The sequence below is a fragment of the Schistocerca nitens genome, chromosome 4, assembly GCF_023898315.1.
Source record: "Schistocerca nitens isolate TAMUIC-IGC-003100 chromosome 4, iqSchNite1.1, whole genome shotgun sequence".
Taxonomy (NCBI): domain Eukaryota; kingdom Metazoa; phylum Arthropoda; class Insecta; order Orthoptera; family Acrididae; genus Schistocerca; species Schistocerca nitens.
In genome coordinates, this window is record NC_064617.1 from 967789939 (window position 1) to 967807565 (window position 17627).

At 39.1% G+C, this 17627-nt stretch overlaps 1 protein-coding gene across 1 annotated transcript in view; it reads left to right on the top strand.

The window, feature by feature from the left end:
* LOC126253650 (alanine--glyoxylate aminotransferase-like) overlaps positions 1–17627 on the top strand; it is a 97739-nt gene that overhangs the window by 45249 nt on the left and 34863 nt on the right. Inside the window, exons 3-4 of the mRNA XM_049955158.1 lie at positions 4788–4953; positions 5061–5216. Of these exons, the coding sequence (XP_049811115.1) occupies positions 4788–4953; positions 5061–5216 (322 nt within the window). The remainder of the gene's footprint in view (positions 1–4787; positions 4954–5060; positions 5217–17627) is intronic.

Consider the following 17627-nt stretch of genomic DNA (forward strand, 5'->3'; position numbering starts at 1 on the left):
TAATGCGGATGAGTAGGAAAAACGAACTTTTAGTGTTTGGCTACTGCATTAGTGGTGGGCAGCTTCACAGTCATGTTGTTTAAATTTATGGACTTACTGTTACAAAGTGATGTGAAATGAAATGAGCATATGAGGGTTTGTGGTACTGAAGGCAGTTGGTCGACTTCAGTTTACTGGGTGAATTTGGGAAAGTGTGGTTCATCTGTAAAGGAGACTGCATATGGGACGCTGGTGAGACCTATTCTTGAGTACTGCTTGAGTGTTTGGGATCTTTGCCAAGTCAGATTGTGGGGGGACATCGAAGCAATTCAAATAAAAAAAATATTTTGGACAAAATTATGTCCCACTTTTCAAAAAATTTTTTCTCCCGTGTAATCAACCTGTCAGGCATGACGTGCTATCCCAATTACCTCAGTTCAAGTGACATTTTGCCTTTTAAATCTTTTGTGCCATTCAAGAACTGTAGAATAAGATAAAAACATGTCACTGCAAGTTGTTGTTGTTGACTAATGCATTTAATATTGCATGTGGTCTCCAATTTTTATTTGTATTCTGTTTCTTTGCCCATAAACAAATTTTAAGTCACTGTCCAGCACTAACTATCCTTGAAGTATCCTATAAGAAGTGCAACATGTGTAATAGAAAAATAAAATTTGCTATAGAAATTTCCAGAATGATATATTAGCTTACAAAATGCATGACTATTTGCACAAATCAGATATCAAATGTTATTCAAGTTGTATGTAGGTCATTAATAAATTGCACAATTTGAATAAATATTTCAACTGTTTATGTATTTTGGAACTGTCTACCAAGTAGTATATAACAATTGGACTTGTCTAACTGTTTCCAAATATGGCATCTTTAAAGTGTAAAGACAGATTTCAGTTATTATTTGTATTTTATGGTACTGCAGGCTCTTCATTCTTAATCTGTCTTGTATTCAGTTGTAATGTACTGTACATGTAGCTATGTATGATCACAATCTTGACACATACAGAACCCAGGGTGAGCTCATAATTGCATAAAATGGAGGAACACACATCCAAGAATATAACATTTGTGTCAATATTGTTTGTACAGTCATCATACAAAGATGTAGCTTTTTAATCTCCTTCTCCTGCTCCTCTTCCTCCTCCTCCTCCTCCTCCTTCCAGATCAAGAGCTGGGTGAGATCTTGTTAGAACTGTTCTTACCATAATTTTCTGGGGTTTCCCAGTTTAATGTTGGAATGGTTATAACAAGGGATGGACAGGAAATCATGTATCTGTTACAAAACACAAGTAATTGAGAATTCACAGTTTTCAAACAACAAATTTTCAGTATCTAGCTATGATTTTGGTCACAACTAGAAATCATAAGTAACAAGTAAAAGTAGCAATTAATACTGTGTTCCATCTGTTGGTGAAAGTTCATACTTCCTTTAAAGGACATTGTGTCACACTATTGAGTGTCGACTTTTATGTTATTTCAACCATTCTCAAGAACAGTATAAGCCACAAATAACTATCAAAATTAACATTTAACACTATGCACATCTGTTGGACAAAGTTTGAACTTCTTTCTAAGAACCCTGTGTCACGCTGTTGAGTATCGGCTGTTATCACATTATTTTGACTGTTCTCAAGGATGGCATATGTCACAAGTAGCAACTAAAAGTAGCATTATAACATTTTGCACAATGTGTTACCCGTTGACCAACATTCGTGTTTGTGCTAAGAACCTTATGTCTCATGCCATCAGTGTATAACCTATTTATGGTTGAAGATATTAATGTACATCTACATCTACGTCTACATCTCCATCTACATGACTACTCTGTAATTCACATTTAAGTGCTTGGCAGAGGGTTCATCGAACCACAATCATACTATCTCTCTACCTTTCCTCTCCCGAACTGCGCACGGGAAAAACGAACACCTAAACCTTTCTGTTCGAGCTCTGATTTCTCTTATTTTATTTTGATGATCATTCCTACCTATGTAGGTTGGGCTCAACAAAATATTTTCGTATTCGGAAGAGAAAGTTGGTGACTGAAATTTCGTAAATAGATCTCGCCGCGGCGAAAAATGTGTTTGCTTTAATAACTTCCATCCCAACTCGTGTATCATATCTGCCACACTCTCTCCCCTATTACGTGATAATACAAAACGAGCTGCCCTTTTTTGCACCCTTTCGATGTCCTCCGTCAATCCCACCTGGTAAGGATCCCACACCACGCAGCAATATTCTAACAGAGGACGAACGAGTGTAGTGTAAGCTGTCTCTTTAGTAGACTTGTTGCATCTTCTAAGTGTCCTGCCAATGAAACACAACCTTTGGCTCGCCTTCCCCACAATATTATCTATGTGGTCTTTCCAACTGAAGTTGTTCGTGATTTTAACACCCAGGTACTTAGTTGAATTGACAGCCTTGAGAATTGTACTATTTATCGAGTAATTGAATTCCAACGGATTTCTTTTGGAACTCATGTGGATCACCTCACACTTTTCGTTATTTTGCGTCAACTGCCACCTGCCACACCATATAGCAATCTTTTCTAAATCACTTTGCAATTGATACTGGTCTTCGGATGACCTTACTAGACGGTAAATTACAGCATCATCTGCAAACAACCTAAGAGAATTGCTCAGATTGTCACCCAGGTCATTTATATAGATCAGGAACAGCAGAGGTCCAAGGACGCTCCCTGGGGAACACCTGATATCACTTCAGTTTTACTCGAAGTTTTACAGTTTAGAAGCTAATTTGACCAGAGAAAAATTTTAGACTAGGTGTCTTACATGACAGCACCACTGGAATATTTAAGAGTCTGATCCTGTTCAGAACAAAACAGTCAACATCCAAGGAAATTAAAATAAACCATAAAAATCAAAATCTAGCAGAAATGCATTCTGTGAAATTTTTAGGGTTAAATGTAGACAAGAACTGAAATTGGAACAAACATGGGACATATCTAGTGAGCAAACTATGTAGCTTTGCATTTACAATGCAAATATTGGCAAATACCACTGACAGGGACTCAAGGAAAATTGCATACCATAGCTACTACCAGTCAGTTATAAGATACAGTATTGTTGTTTGAGGAAATTCAACTAAGTTAATGCTCATACTGAAATTACAGAAACAAATTATGAGAAACATGTATGCTGTGCATCCAAAGAAATCATGTCAGCCATTATTTAAAAAGGTGAAACTATTAACAGTACCCTCCCTATATATCTATGATATTATTGGTTTTTTGAGAACCAATTTAGAATTATGCAAGGAGGGAAATAAAGAAAATTTTATGCTATCTGCTCATCATTTAAATTTATGTACTCAAACTCCCTAGTATGTGGGAACAAAAATTTATAATTTTTTCAACACTACAACACACAGGTAAACTTCTTGTGTGTATTGTCATGTATTGCACTTAAACTGTTCCCAATATAGTTTTAACTGTAAGATCTGCACTTCTCACTGTTTTCAGTTGCATACCATCAACCTTAAAGGTCATAACCAAGTCTTTATCAATAAACACATGGCAGATAATTTCGGGATATGAGGTGGCTTTAACAAAGGGTAAGACTTTTCATTATTCAGTCACATTGTGTTTCACATTTATTTATCATTCCTTTCATGCACAAAGACGTCAGCAACATAGTTGAAATACTTAGTTTGCACACTTTACAGAAGAGGACATTTAGCAGATCTATGTGACAGTGCCTATTAGTTATTACTTGTGACTAATCACAGTGTGACAATAATGTTGATAAATAACAGAAGGAATATTTTGACATTGACAGAGTGCAGGGGTTACAAATTGTGAATTCATAAAATGTGATTTTAAACTGTGTCAAATTGCAGTTATTGAAAAGTAGCATCCACAGACATCACTTTCATCCAAAAGTCACTATTTAGCCCAATCTTAGTTATAACAGTACTCTCTGGGAACATCATAATTACATGTTGGTACTCATTTACATCTTCCGCTATGATAATGTTAATATCAAGTGATTTTTGTTCATCAGTATTCCTAATTTAGTATGCTAAACTTATACCTAATACTGATCAAAGAATCTTTATTTCTAATGCTTCTATTTTGCTTTTATCACTTTCTCTCAGAATTCATGTTTCACTGGCATATAGTATTGTAGGTTTGACACCAGATTATGTAATCTTAGTCTTATTTCTTTCCTCTAATGCCATCCCTCCCCCATCTAGCCCTCCCCCAATATTATTATGAATCCATTTATTTTATTTTATTTTGTATGGTTTTCTCTAAATGTATGATGATGGTGTAAGTTGATGTTTCACATCCAAAATATTTGAATGAACTTTTTCTTATATTGTTTGATTATCTGTTAAAATTTTAGCTGTCCATTTTTATCTGCATATTACTTCCACGGCTTTCTGTTTCATTGATATTTTCATATTGTTGCTTTCTAATGTTATAATTATATTTGTTATCTTATCTTGCAGGTGGTCTTCTGAATTGACTAATAGTACTAGGTCACCAGCAAATTGGATATTGTTTGTTGTTCTATTGTTACCCAGATTTATTCTTTTGGGGTTGCTTTATTTCCATTCCAATTTGATTTTATCCATATAACTGCCAAAAGCAGAGGAGAAAGTCCACAGCTTTTTTACATTTTTAGCTAAACTTGAGACATATCTTTCTAATAACTGTGACTATGTTTTAAAGTGCTTTTTGACGTTAATAAGTGAATTTAGCACTCACAAGGCAATTGAACCTGATTTTAAAAACACTAATGAAATCTGTGCCTTTTGTTTTTTTGTCCTAGGTGCTGTTGTACACAAGGTTGAGAAGCCATTGGGTGAAAGCTTCAGCATATCAGAAATTGAACAGGCATTAAGAAAATTCCATCCATCGTTACTTTTTGTAGTTCAGGGAGAATCTAGTACTGGTGTCTTCCAGCGGTGTTGTCAGCTTGGTCCACTATGCCACAAGTAAAGTGTTGATCATAAATAATTTTTGTGAAATCAATCTGCATTATGAAATATTTCCATAATTATAATACTAAAGTTGCAACTTACAAATTTTCTTATTCTGTAAGGTATGGCTGCCTGCTTGCCATAGATACAGTCGCATCACTTGGTGGTGTTCAGTTTTATGCTGACCGATGGGAAGTAGATGTAGTATACACAGGCTCACAAAAGGTTCTTGGAGCTCCCCCAGGACTGGCACCTATAAGTTTTAGTCCCCGAGCAGAGTAAGTGTGGAAGATATGTTAGTTATATGAAAACACAATTTCATTATTTATTAGAATTTTTATGAAGTCTTGTAGAGCATGACTGCAATAAAGTATAAAAGATAATTACATGCATGTGACACAGTAGTCACCAGTTTAGAATGAATTGACCTTCTCCTTATATTTTTAGTTGCAACTATTCCTATTTTTTGCATGTTTTTCATTAAAAAAAAGAAACTATTTTACTTACAAAAATCGGTATTTGACATGTATTTAAATGATTTTTCTATTCCACTGGTTTTCCATGTGCCAGTGCCCATATACAGGCACTCTTCTTTCCACTCAGATTATATCACCCTACATATCTCCAGCCTTGCCTGTTACACACCAGCAGACCAGCGAGTTACATATTTATCTATCTCTGCGTTTTCTTTGTAGTTCAAGTGTTAAAGTCTGTGTGCATTTTTCTAGTTAAGAGGTGCAAACTAGCATTTTTGTAACTGTAAAGTGTAGATTCAGGCAGACTGTAGCACAATTGCCATTCTCTTGAATTGCCAGCTACACAGCTCAATAATGGGTCCTCTATTGGTGACATGTCATGAGAGTATCAAGTTGCACATTTAGGTTTCTCTGAGTGCTTTTTAAGTTTACTTCTTAAGTTAGTCACATTAGAGTGGATAGGATGTGTACATGATATGTGCAGAAATGGGGAACTGGCCACAGTTCACAAACAGCTCAAGGCACTTTTGGCTACATTCATCTGTCTTTATGCTGCTGCCTTGGCACGTAGTGGTGGCAGCGAAACTGCCACATCGAGTGGGACACATCAGGTGTCACTTCAGCAACAGGCTCTGCTTCTGAGGCAGCTTCCAGTGTACCTGATGTAATGGATCTGCCCTCACCATAGGGTGAGTGGTGTAACATGTTCACATCACTTGAGGCAGAGGATCAATGTAGAGACTGGCTGTCTGGTCTTGTGCATTCGAACTGTGAGTGGACAGGTGACTGCTACTTCAGAATCAGCATTCAGTTCTGGAAAGAAAGACAATGTGTACTTATTATGACTGCTAACAGGGCCTAATCTGAGATGTGAAGGAGACCTCGTCTGTGGTTATCGTGTGTGCATGGTGCAATGGTCTGCAGATTATGACTCACATTGGTGCCAATGATGCCTGTCACTTGGGTTCTGAGGCCATCCTCAGTTCATATGGGCAGCTGGGAAAAGTTTTGAAGGCTGCTGGTCTCATGTGCAGGGTGTAAGCAGAGATCACAATTTGCAGTATTGTTCCCAGAGTTGATTAGGGACCTGTGGTTTAGAGCTTAGTGGAAGGTTTCAACCGACAATGCTGCAACTTGGTTTGTGTCTTATCTATCTAGCAGGAAACAAAGGCCATCATTGCAAAATACCTGTGCGCTAAGCAGTCAGTCTTCATCTGACTGGGAATTAATTACATGTGGTGTTCCTCAAGGTTCCCTCTTGGGTCCATTGCTTTTTATTGTGTACATTAATGGCCTCTCATCTGTTACATTGCCAGATGCTAAGTTTGTTTTGTTTGCAGATGAATCAAACATTGCAATAAGTAGCAAGTCAAGTACAGGTTTAGAAATAACTGCTAATCAAATTTTCATTGACATTAATAAGTGGTTGAAAGCTAATTCACTCTCATTAAATCAAACAATGGAAAATCCAGGATGGAATGTAATAATACGAGAGAAGGAAAGTTGCTACTCACCATATAGCGGAGATGCTAAATCGCGATAGGCACAATAAAAAGATTCACACAATCATAGCTTTCGGCCATTAAGGCCTTTGTCAGCAGTAGACACACATACACACATGCACACACACACTCATGCAAGTGCAACTTGCACATACGTCTGCAGTCTCAGAGAGCTGAAACTACACTGCATCTAGTATATGTGAGGCTACGTATGTGGTGTTAAGGGCTGCCACATTCATTCATCTGCTAGCTGTCTATACATCACATTAGTATTTCTTTCCTTATGGGAATAAAGTAATTTCACGCTTTGTAAGTCAAAAGCCATGTTTGTCATGCCAATGTACTCGTAATGCATTGTCGTATGCATTTCTCTTTAAAGAAAATTATGAATTTTGGTTTCAAACCATTGTGCCTGCTTCAATACATTTCAGTATGTGTTCAGTTTTGTAATGTAAAAATGTGCCTTTGATTTAGCAGGTCATCAGATGATGGACTACACCATTATGCAAATAAAGGTGTTCCATTAACATCCAGTGTCTACTTTTTGTGACCTATCATCTTTTTTAGAATCTTACAAAAAAATATTTTAAATTCTCACATTCTGTTTAATTTTATTTATAAGAAGTAGTTACTCAATGTAACATTTTGCTTCCTGTTGTGAAATGGAAATCCAAGCATACAAGAGAAATATCTTAATGATATAAAATTTTACATTCCCAAGTACAACTTTAAGGTTTCCACAAACAAAGACTTTCCTTATGTTTCGGTCTACAGCCATAAACACTGATTATAATGTCATGGGTCCATGGTATACTCAAAATACACAGTCAGTCCAACTAAATGTAAATCACATTATAGAACACATCACAGGTAACTGCTCTCACATGTATTGCCACTTGAACTATATGCTGCAAATACTTTATCCTGCACACACATGACCTTAGATTGGCAATGGCGAGTTGTTACATTGTTCTGTTTTAAGTGAGAGATCTAAACATTACATGTGTGTGAGAGGTACACCAAAGATGTCCAACATAGGTATTCATTTGAAAAGTTGGTAGTTGAAAGTTGATGGTCGGAGACACAACATCGTTGTTACAAGTAGTCTGTGAAAAGCTGTTCATAGATGATGGCCACTGATGAATCATGTGTATGACTGGAGTTAACCCCCTCAGCATCAGTTAAGGCCTGAAGCAGCGAAACTGGTAGCCATATAATAAATAACATCATAAGGATGGCTGTAGGTGTTCCATTTTATTACATAAGCAGATGGCCGGAGTCCCTCAAACCTCCATTCCGAAAGATGGACATACAAAATCTATCTTTGAAAATGTTGAACGAAATGAAATTGACCTGTAATTTCCATTTTTGTAAATTGGTGCTGCCTGTTTGTATTTAAGTACAGCAGGAAATATCCTTCAAGTCACTGGCTGATTACAAAGATAGATCTAGGGTAAGCTTATCAAATCAGCAGAATATTTTGATACTATGCTAGAAGCACTACACATCACAGAATTTTTCCACTTATTAGGTACATAACAATTTCTGTGTGGCTTCATTTCTGCCTTACCTGTTAACTGGGGACTCAGTTTTCATTTGCTTCACCGCTTTTATTTGTTTGTTGTTTAATAATCCACTAGACTGTATTTGATTTGTTCGTGATGTATTTTATTTTTTATGTTTATTTATTTATTTTCATTTATTTATTTATCTATCTCTTGTTCCGGTGATCCATGTTGTGACACTATCACAGGATAAGGAACGTGTCAATTTTACAAGCTTTTGACCAGAATTTATGGTAATACATAAAACAAAACAAAAACAGTAAACAGTAACTTAGGTTCAGTACTTGTATTCACTTGTTAAATACGTAAATGGAAGATTTTATGCATATGGCACTGGTGTTTTAATTGTTTCAGAGCAAAAATTAACTTACAGGTTTGAAGAATATGATAAAGAGAGAGTTCAATTTTTCATCAAATCTGTGTCCTCTGTCTCTTCCTATAATTTTCCTATAGACACTGACTGAATCATTGGTTATGAACTACTTTTCTTTTATTATCAGCCTCACTGTTCTGGATTATTTTTATCACCACTTACCTCTTTGATGAGATTAACTATGTTCTGTTACTTTTACTTCTATATCACTGAAGGTACTTGAGTCTTATAATAAGCTGTATAAAATTGCTGCTTGTGAAAGTTGCAACACAGTAAATGAATTATCAGACATTGAAATTTTTTATCATGTAATATGTCATATCATGACTTATTCTGACACAAAGAAATTATTAAATGTACTTGACAATACAGAACTATTCTGTGTTATGATCAGTGTTTGTGATGGAGCCATTTATTTCTGTAAGAACAGCTACATGTTGTGGCATTAAAGATGAGACCACTGAGAAATGAAATTCAAAACTGATTATATCTTATTTCCAAAATAAGCTGTACTGATTATGGAGATGGGAATTATAAAGGAGCTGCTAACCGAAAAATACCATAAATTGGGTGCAAGGAGTGAGATTGTGGAAGGTGTAGTATTTGTCATACTGAGAATAGTTTTGGACATTGTTATATGATTTTGATCAGTTTGCACAAGGCAAAAGTGGAAGATCTGTAGTAAGAAAAAGAGAAAAGCAAATGTGGTGACCAATCACAAATGAGCCCCCTTTGTCCCTCAAAACCATTGAGGAATGGAGAAGTTAAGCCATGTTCTCTATCAAACTTTTGGCTGTCTCTCATTATGATTTGAAATTAGGAAATCCTCCCCTGCCCCACTTGCACAACATTATCTGTTCTATCTGTCCCAAAGTGGGATTGCACCACCCACCCTACCATTGGGTATCCTTGTCTGTCTCTCTGCTTCTGCTCACAGCCCATTGCTCCACGAGTCATATCTCTGTGCTGGACCTGAATAGAGACCACTCACAAAGGAGTCCCCTTTCTCCCTCTATACCACTGAGGAACTGAACAACTAAATCACATTCTCTGTCCCATATAGACATCTAGTCATCCACCATTTCTTATTCCCACCATGTCAGTGGTGTTTACTACTCTGTAAGTACCAGGGTCATCTTTTAAAGCAGCAACATCAAATGCCAACTTTGGTGCAATCACTGTACAGCTTTCTACAAGTACTTCACAATCTGTGTCATTTGGATCTGCCCCTTGAACACCACCTTCTCTAAAATACGCAGATGAGAATTCTTCTTCATTCCTTCAGCCCTTCTTCTAATCTCCCATTCCATTGTCCTACCGCACATTCTCCTACTTATGATACTTTACCTTCCCCCTGCTCTTTTTTTCTCAGTGCTTCTTATAGAAGTCCTCTGCTCCCATGTCTCTCTTCATTGGCACTTACCATCTGCATTTCCACAGAAGAAAAGTTTTTTGTAACATCCTCCCATTCTTGTTTCTTTCTCCCCACCTGAGGCACCTTCTATTAATTCATTCACATGTGTCTACATCAGAAAAATCTTTCCCAACCAACTCTTGACTTTTTCCTCCTTCTCTCTACATCATGCCCCTTCTATTTTCCCACCATCGATTCAAAGCCAAGATTACTATTCCTCCTAGTCAGACTGCAGTGTTTGAAGAAAACAATGGTCAGTGTGTGGGCTACCATTGGCCATTATTTACTCTATTGTCTGTACCTGATGCTTTTAGGTAGCACTTTACAACAGAGGCTCTCTAGTTTATATGACTTGCTTCTCTTTCGTAATGTATTACTTCAGTTGCTCCACAACTCTGAAGATTCTGCATCTATTATTCTCGAATCAGAAACATACAGATTTACAGTTGCCATACACATCAATACATATATACACACAAATTGTATTTATATTACATGTGCCCAGTACTTTGCAACCTCCAAGGTGCTTGGAGTGGCTTGCAGGAGATCAATCTTCGTGCAGGATGTAGGGCACAAAAGGCACTGGAGCATGTGGCTTGTGGTTTTTTCTTGTCCACAATCACAGGATGTATCTTCTGTTATGAAGTCCCATCTCTTCAGGTTGTCTCTGGATCGTCCAACTCCTGATCGTAACCTGTTTAAAGATTTCCACATCAGCCAGCTCTCGTTGTGTCCAGGTGGTAGTTCTTCAGCTTCTGGTGTCTGCAAGTGAGGCGTCGACTTCTTCCATAACTCCAGCCTTGCCTTCTCTGGTGAAATGGTGAGCTTATCGGATGTTCTCAGGAAGCTCTTTTGCGATCTCAGCCGTTGCTGTGGTGGATTATGTCCATGCAGTGGATGGGCACTGTCCTGTTCCACTTTGAGTCTCTCCTTGTTGGCAGCCACTGTTCTGTGTATCCATGGTGGCGCTATTCCAGCTAGGCAGTAGAGCTTATCAGTTGGGGTAGGTCTTAAGCAACCTGTGATCAGCCTGCAGGTTTCGTTGAGAGCAATGTCTATTTGTCTGGCATGAGATGTCCTGTACCAGACTGGAGAAGCGTATTCAGCAGTAGAAAAACACAGTGCCATTGCAGAACTGCGAATAGTTTGTGGATGTGTCCCCGCTAGTTTGCGAATTAGGTTCTTTCGAGTGGAGATTTTCATTTTGGTGTTCTTGCATTGAGTTTTGAATGTCAGAGTTCTGTCGAGAGTGACTCACAAGTATTTAGGTGCGTGATGATGCTGGAGTTGGATGCCTGACCATGCAATATGTAGCTCACGATTAGCTTCCCTGTTCCTTAAATGAAAGGCACACACTTGTGTCTTCGAAGAGTTTGGTCTGAGTTGGTGCCGATTGTAGTAGCTTGACAGTGTTCTAAGTGCTGTTGTCAGGTTTCTTTCCACTCTTTCAAAGCATGAGCTCTGTGTAGCAAGGGCTAGTTCATCTGCATATAAGAATCTCCTTGTGCCTGGGGTCAATGGCTGGTCGTTGGTATAGATGTTGAAAAGAAGTGGAGCCAAGATGCTTCCCTGAGGTAGACCATTTTTCTGCGCTCTCCAGTGACTGCATTGTCCTTGAAATTCAACAAAAAACCTGCGGTTTTGGAGGAGAGTGCTGAGTAGTCTAACGAGGTAGGCGTTAATGATCATATTGTATAGTTTTGCATGGAGTAACCGATGATGGACAGTATCGTACGCTGCTGTGAGATCCACGAAGACCACGCCCGTTACTTGACGGGTTTCAAAACCATCCTCAATAAACTGAGTGAGATTCAGAAGTTGCCCTGTGCAGCTTCTGTTTGGTCGAAATCCTGCTTGTTCGGGTATGAGAAGAGGGTCTATTACTGGTAGAATTCTATTCAGAATCATACGTTCGAACAGTTTATAAAGGTGACTCAAAAGGCTAACTGGTCTGAAATTCTTTGGATGATTTGCTTCCTTTCCAGGTTTCAGAAGAGCTATCACCCTGCTCTTTCGCCAGATCTTTGGTATTTGGCACTGGTTCATGCAGTTGTTGAAAAGCTGCAGGATCCACTTTCTTGTTTCTGGGCCAAAATTCTAGACCGGATGCTTTACCAGTTATACTCTCCTTAATAGCCTTGTTTAATTCAGATATCTCGAATGGGAGAGTCAGATCCCTCGTTTGTTCTTGGGCCTCTTGCTGTACTTTCGGAACTTTGATTCTATGGCTTCCTTTCCCATTCATGAGCAGTTGGTGTGCTATCTGATCTGCAGTAATGTTGCAGTGTGCTGTGGATCTGGTTGGGTCATTATTGAGGCGTCTCAGTAATCTCCACGATTTATGACTGTTTCTGATGAGATCAAGTTCATCCATAGTTTTAACCCAAGAATTCCTTTTGGATTCTTTCAGAGATGCAATAAGTTTATTCCCAGCCGATAGCGTTGTCTCGCTGAATGGATCTTCTTCGAATAGTACCTTATACTCTGTAAATTGAGCACTGAGTTCTGAAGTTAGACCAGGAATGTATGATGTTTGACAACCCCAAGGAATTGCAATTCTGGAGCACCTCTTTACAGCCCTCACAAAAGTATCATACGAGTCAGGTGAAGGTTCAATATTGAGAACTGCAGCGTCCGGCATTTCTGTAAATTTCGGCCAGTTGGCTTTCCTGAAGTTAAATCTCCTTCTGAACGGAACTGTCTGTGATCTAAGTGCTGCATAAATTTTGCACATGATCGGTCTGTGATGTGTATTTGGAATAGGGTTGCAGACAGTTTTTATGCACTGTTGTGAGATGTTCTCGCTGCAAAATATCAGATCGGGGTTGTATCCCCGTTCCCATCTGCCACTGTTGAAAGATGCAGGTTGCTTAGGGTCATGTATAAGGCTCAGATGATTGCCTTCTGCCCATTCTTGTAATGCTGTACCATTCTCATCATCATGCTCATATCCCCACGTGGTGCTGTGACAGTTGAAGTCACCAGTCACTATTTGTGTGTGTTGACTATAAAAGTTATCAGGTAGATTGATTTTGAGATCAACATCCAGTGGTTAGTATACGGATGTGACTGTACAGCCTTTGATTTCCAAAGTTAAGATTTCAATATCATTTGCTTCAGTAAAGGCTGATGATATTATCTATATTTCTGGTTGGACAAATATAGCACTTCCGTATTTTGGGTGGGGTCTTTCCGTAGCCAGTCGCATTCCGTTTATTTTTGGTCTGCGCATTTCACAGCTTCTGTGGGTCTCCTGTAAGCAGAGTACACTCTTTGACATAAAACTCGACCGGCGGCCGGCCGCTTCAGAGGCTAAGTCCGCGCCGATCGCGACATGGGACAAAATAACTGGCCAACTCGCTAATTCTCTAAGTCCGGTTATCTGCACAATCTGGCAACACTGTAGACTGCGGCACTTCCTGGAGGAAAACTTGTCCCATGATAGAGAAACTCCAGGCTGATTACGCCTGTGGTCTAGCGGTAGCGTGCGTTGTTTGTGTTCATAATGTCAGTGGATCGAGGGCAGCTGGCATAAAATATTTTTATAGCCTCTTCTGTCTGAATGCTGAAGACGTGAATGTAATGGTAGCGCAGATTCAATCTATTTCGCTTTGTGACACACCGATATCAAAATTTTATCCAGTAACGATTTTGCGGCAGATTTCCTGCAGACTGTCCTCCTCTGGACGCCGTATGCGGCAAAGCTCCGGGATCCATTTGCTGGCTACTGGCAGCGGCCGTGGCGACAGCAGCGGCGCTGCACTCCCCCGTTCTTTATCGAAAGCGCCTGCTACCGCTCATCGCTTTTGATGATTTAAAACGCTTTATTATTAAATGTTGCTCCACAGAAAATTTCTACAATTTCCATTCACGCTCAAAAGCAACGGAGACAGACGCCCTGATTAGTAGGCGGGTATTATATTACATTAATCGGCAAGAGCTGAGTATGGCCCGAAATTAATTTTATAGACTGGGACGAAATTAAACCACCTCACTACATTCGATGAATTTATAAATGCTTCATACCTCGTTTCTTTTCCTTTCAAACTCAATTATTTGTGCAACTTTTGGTCAATGTTTGGATGTTTTCGTCAAGCCAGAGTGAGCGTCTGTGGTGTAAAGTGTATTACAGTTCTTGTTTCATTCCTTATGGTAAGTCTATGCGATAAACTGTGTGAATACCTTGCAATGCATGCTCTGTAGCAGTGCAGGAACACTGCACATTTGGAGTTCCATGTATGGGTTCATGAAGTATTTATTGTTGATCGGAAGTGATAGTTAAGGTCATCAGATTTAAACCAGAAAAATTTGTCGTTTTGAAGGTTTCAGAGAACGGAAAGGAATTGCTAACGCCGGTGTTAGAAAACGTCTACAGTTAAATGCTATTGCAAAAATTTAGAAGAAGGGAACTATATTAATGAACATGTGCACTTCATAAACAACCTTCTGACATGTTAGACCTATATGACGAACAAAGCTCAAATTTATATCGTTGACAGTCGGTTTGAATCTTTTCAGGGTCTGTTTTACAGTGAAGCACCTTGGAATTTGCAAAGCAGAAATCCATGATATTAACTTAATTTACTAAGTCGAAATCGGACGAAGATTGATGTTTAAAGGCATTCTTCAGATTTCGCATAAGAAATTTTTACTAGCAGTTTGCAACTCCATTAATGAAAATGGAAAATAAAAGGTCGTAGCCAGCGGCTTCTACCGTGATTCGAACTGCTATGTCTTATAAAACAAGCACTGCAACGCACAAGGGAACCTCTGAGCTAACGACACACTGGCGGCCAGAGGCGGAATATAGTCACTGCGATGTTGCCTGAGCCTCAAAACGCAACCTTAAAACACACGAACAGAGGAGGTGGAGATTACTGTTTTAACGTCCCGTCGACAACGATGTCATTAGAGACGGAGCACAAGCTCGGATTAGGGAAGGATGGGGAAGGAAATCGGCCGTGCCCTTCCTAAGGAACCATCCCGGCATTTGCCTGAAGCGATTTAGGGAAATCATTGAAAACCTAAATCAGGATGGCCGGGCGCGGGATTGCACCGTCGTCCTCCCGAATGCACACACAAACAGGTGTTACTTATGTGAAGAACGCCGTTCTTGGAGTCCAGAAATTAAATATACTTTCTAATTGTGTCATCTTGCAGTGGATTATATCGTACGAATCTCCGATGTGGAAAACGAATGTCAAGTGAATTTAGCGAGGTAACGCCGACCTACACCCGGAAGTAAATGCACTATCAGAGTGTTGACAAATACTTGCTACGACGCTGCCATTTCTAGGCTCTCTGACGAGGCAGCTCTTCAGCGAAATGCTTGCCGTGATTCTCCGATACGGTTCTTCAGAGTGGAGACGCGCGCGCACGTTTGGTTTTTATGCGGCGTTCTCCCCTGATGGTTTCTGACGTCGCCTTGTGGGCTATGTATACATATGAGACATTCAATTATCATTAATCCAGAATCATACAAGTTTCAGCTTCCGGCGTGGAAGAAGTCTGTTGACGCCGACATTATATCATTTCAACGTAGGGAAAGCAAAACGGATCATTCAATGTTTCTCATTCAACATAAAGCATGTGAGATAATTTTCCGTAACGTTCATAATCATCTAAAAATACAAACGAAGTAAAAATACACCGGAAGCTTATTCGAATTGAATATAACGCTTTGCACCTCGATGTCGAATTTGTCCACTTGCAATCTTTTGCAGCATACACATAGAATGTCATGATTACCACGAGAATGAAGAAATATGTTGGTAAGGATGGAAGCAAGAAGAGACGCAGTCAACAAATATTCTATTCCTCATGGCATTCATTTCATTTGACACGTAAGAAGAGGTAAAGCGGGAATTTACTTCCGTTAACACGAAAGATATGCCGCACATATTGATAACGAGGAAGTCTGCGTCTTCATACGTTTCCTCCTTGAAATCTGTATGCTCTATTATATACTAAGTAGCCCGATCATTGTTTCAGTAATGTTACCCTCTTGTTTGACCCCGTAACGATGAACAGATTCCAACTGCATGTCTCCCTTCCTGGGTTGTTTTTTGTGTTTTATTGCTTGGAATTCCTGAAGCAGACCACTGTGCCTTCCCCCCTCGTGGGTTAGGTCTCAAAACTAAACCGCTTTGTATCCAATGGCATAATTTATTCAGACAGCATCAGCATAAGACTATCAAACAAAGCCTTCCATTTGCAGTTGCAGCACTCTAACCAGCACTGACCAAAGTGTAATCCACGGTCATGGTCCTAAATTACCAGCTGTCTGCTACTGTGGCAAAGTCCGTACTACACTTTCGATTCCGCAGCACCATTTTATCTGGTAACACTGTGTAGTTGCACAGTTGTGCTACCAGGACTGTCCTCACACTGTCAACTTTATGTATCTCACTTCTCCTGTAGCGTAGATCACGAGGAGCCGAAGTAAATGAGTGTATTCTGCATGACGTAACATTCAGTATTCCCTTCTTTCATAGCCACTCTTCATGTGCATCGATACCAAATAGGAATGCGAAAACTCTTGCGAGTGAGAGAATGACAATAACAATCGTAACAAGAACAAGCAAATAATGAATGATGTTTATTCCAACGCAGAACGAGAATGGCTTTAAATATAAAAATCTGTATCTATATCTATATCCATATCTATTGATCTTTGAGTTGGCACAATGCAAATATATTCTTAGCATTTAGTTACTGAATTTAGTTCTGGATGTTTGCAGAGAAAAGGAAAAGTCGGTACTTCTCGCTAGTGTAATATAATGTGAACCAGCAACTACCCTTTCCTTAGAACACGACTCAAGCAGGTCCTCAAGTAGGTAGCAAGGCACTGCTGCATTCTGTTCCCTGACATTGCTCTGATGACGGTTAATGCAGATAGTTCCGATTATGAAATACAAAACGTATTGCAGGTTAGTTCCTAGGATAGTAACATTAAATTTGCGTTGTAGACGGCACATGAACGTGACGACTATCCATATTACTCATCAATATAAAAAGACAATATTTTGGGAATTTAGCAGGATTACTCAAAATGAATTCTGAAATTGGGTGACTGACTGCACAGGTGCTAAACGTCGTCAAGAGTATACGATGTCCTAATCGTATTAGGAATATGAAGATCGTCTTCGACAGCTCGCAACTTTCACATTGCTATCTCCACCCTACTCCAGACAGCCCTCGGTGGAGTTGCACTACGTTGCCAATGTTATGGAAGGCCTTCAAACCGACAACAGACCACATATTGAAAAATACAAGCGAATTCTCTTGCAGCGTAAGCTTATTGTAATTAATCTAAAAATTATTGGACAGGAACATTGTCCTATTCAAAAAAAGTAAAAT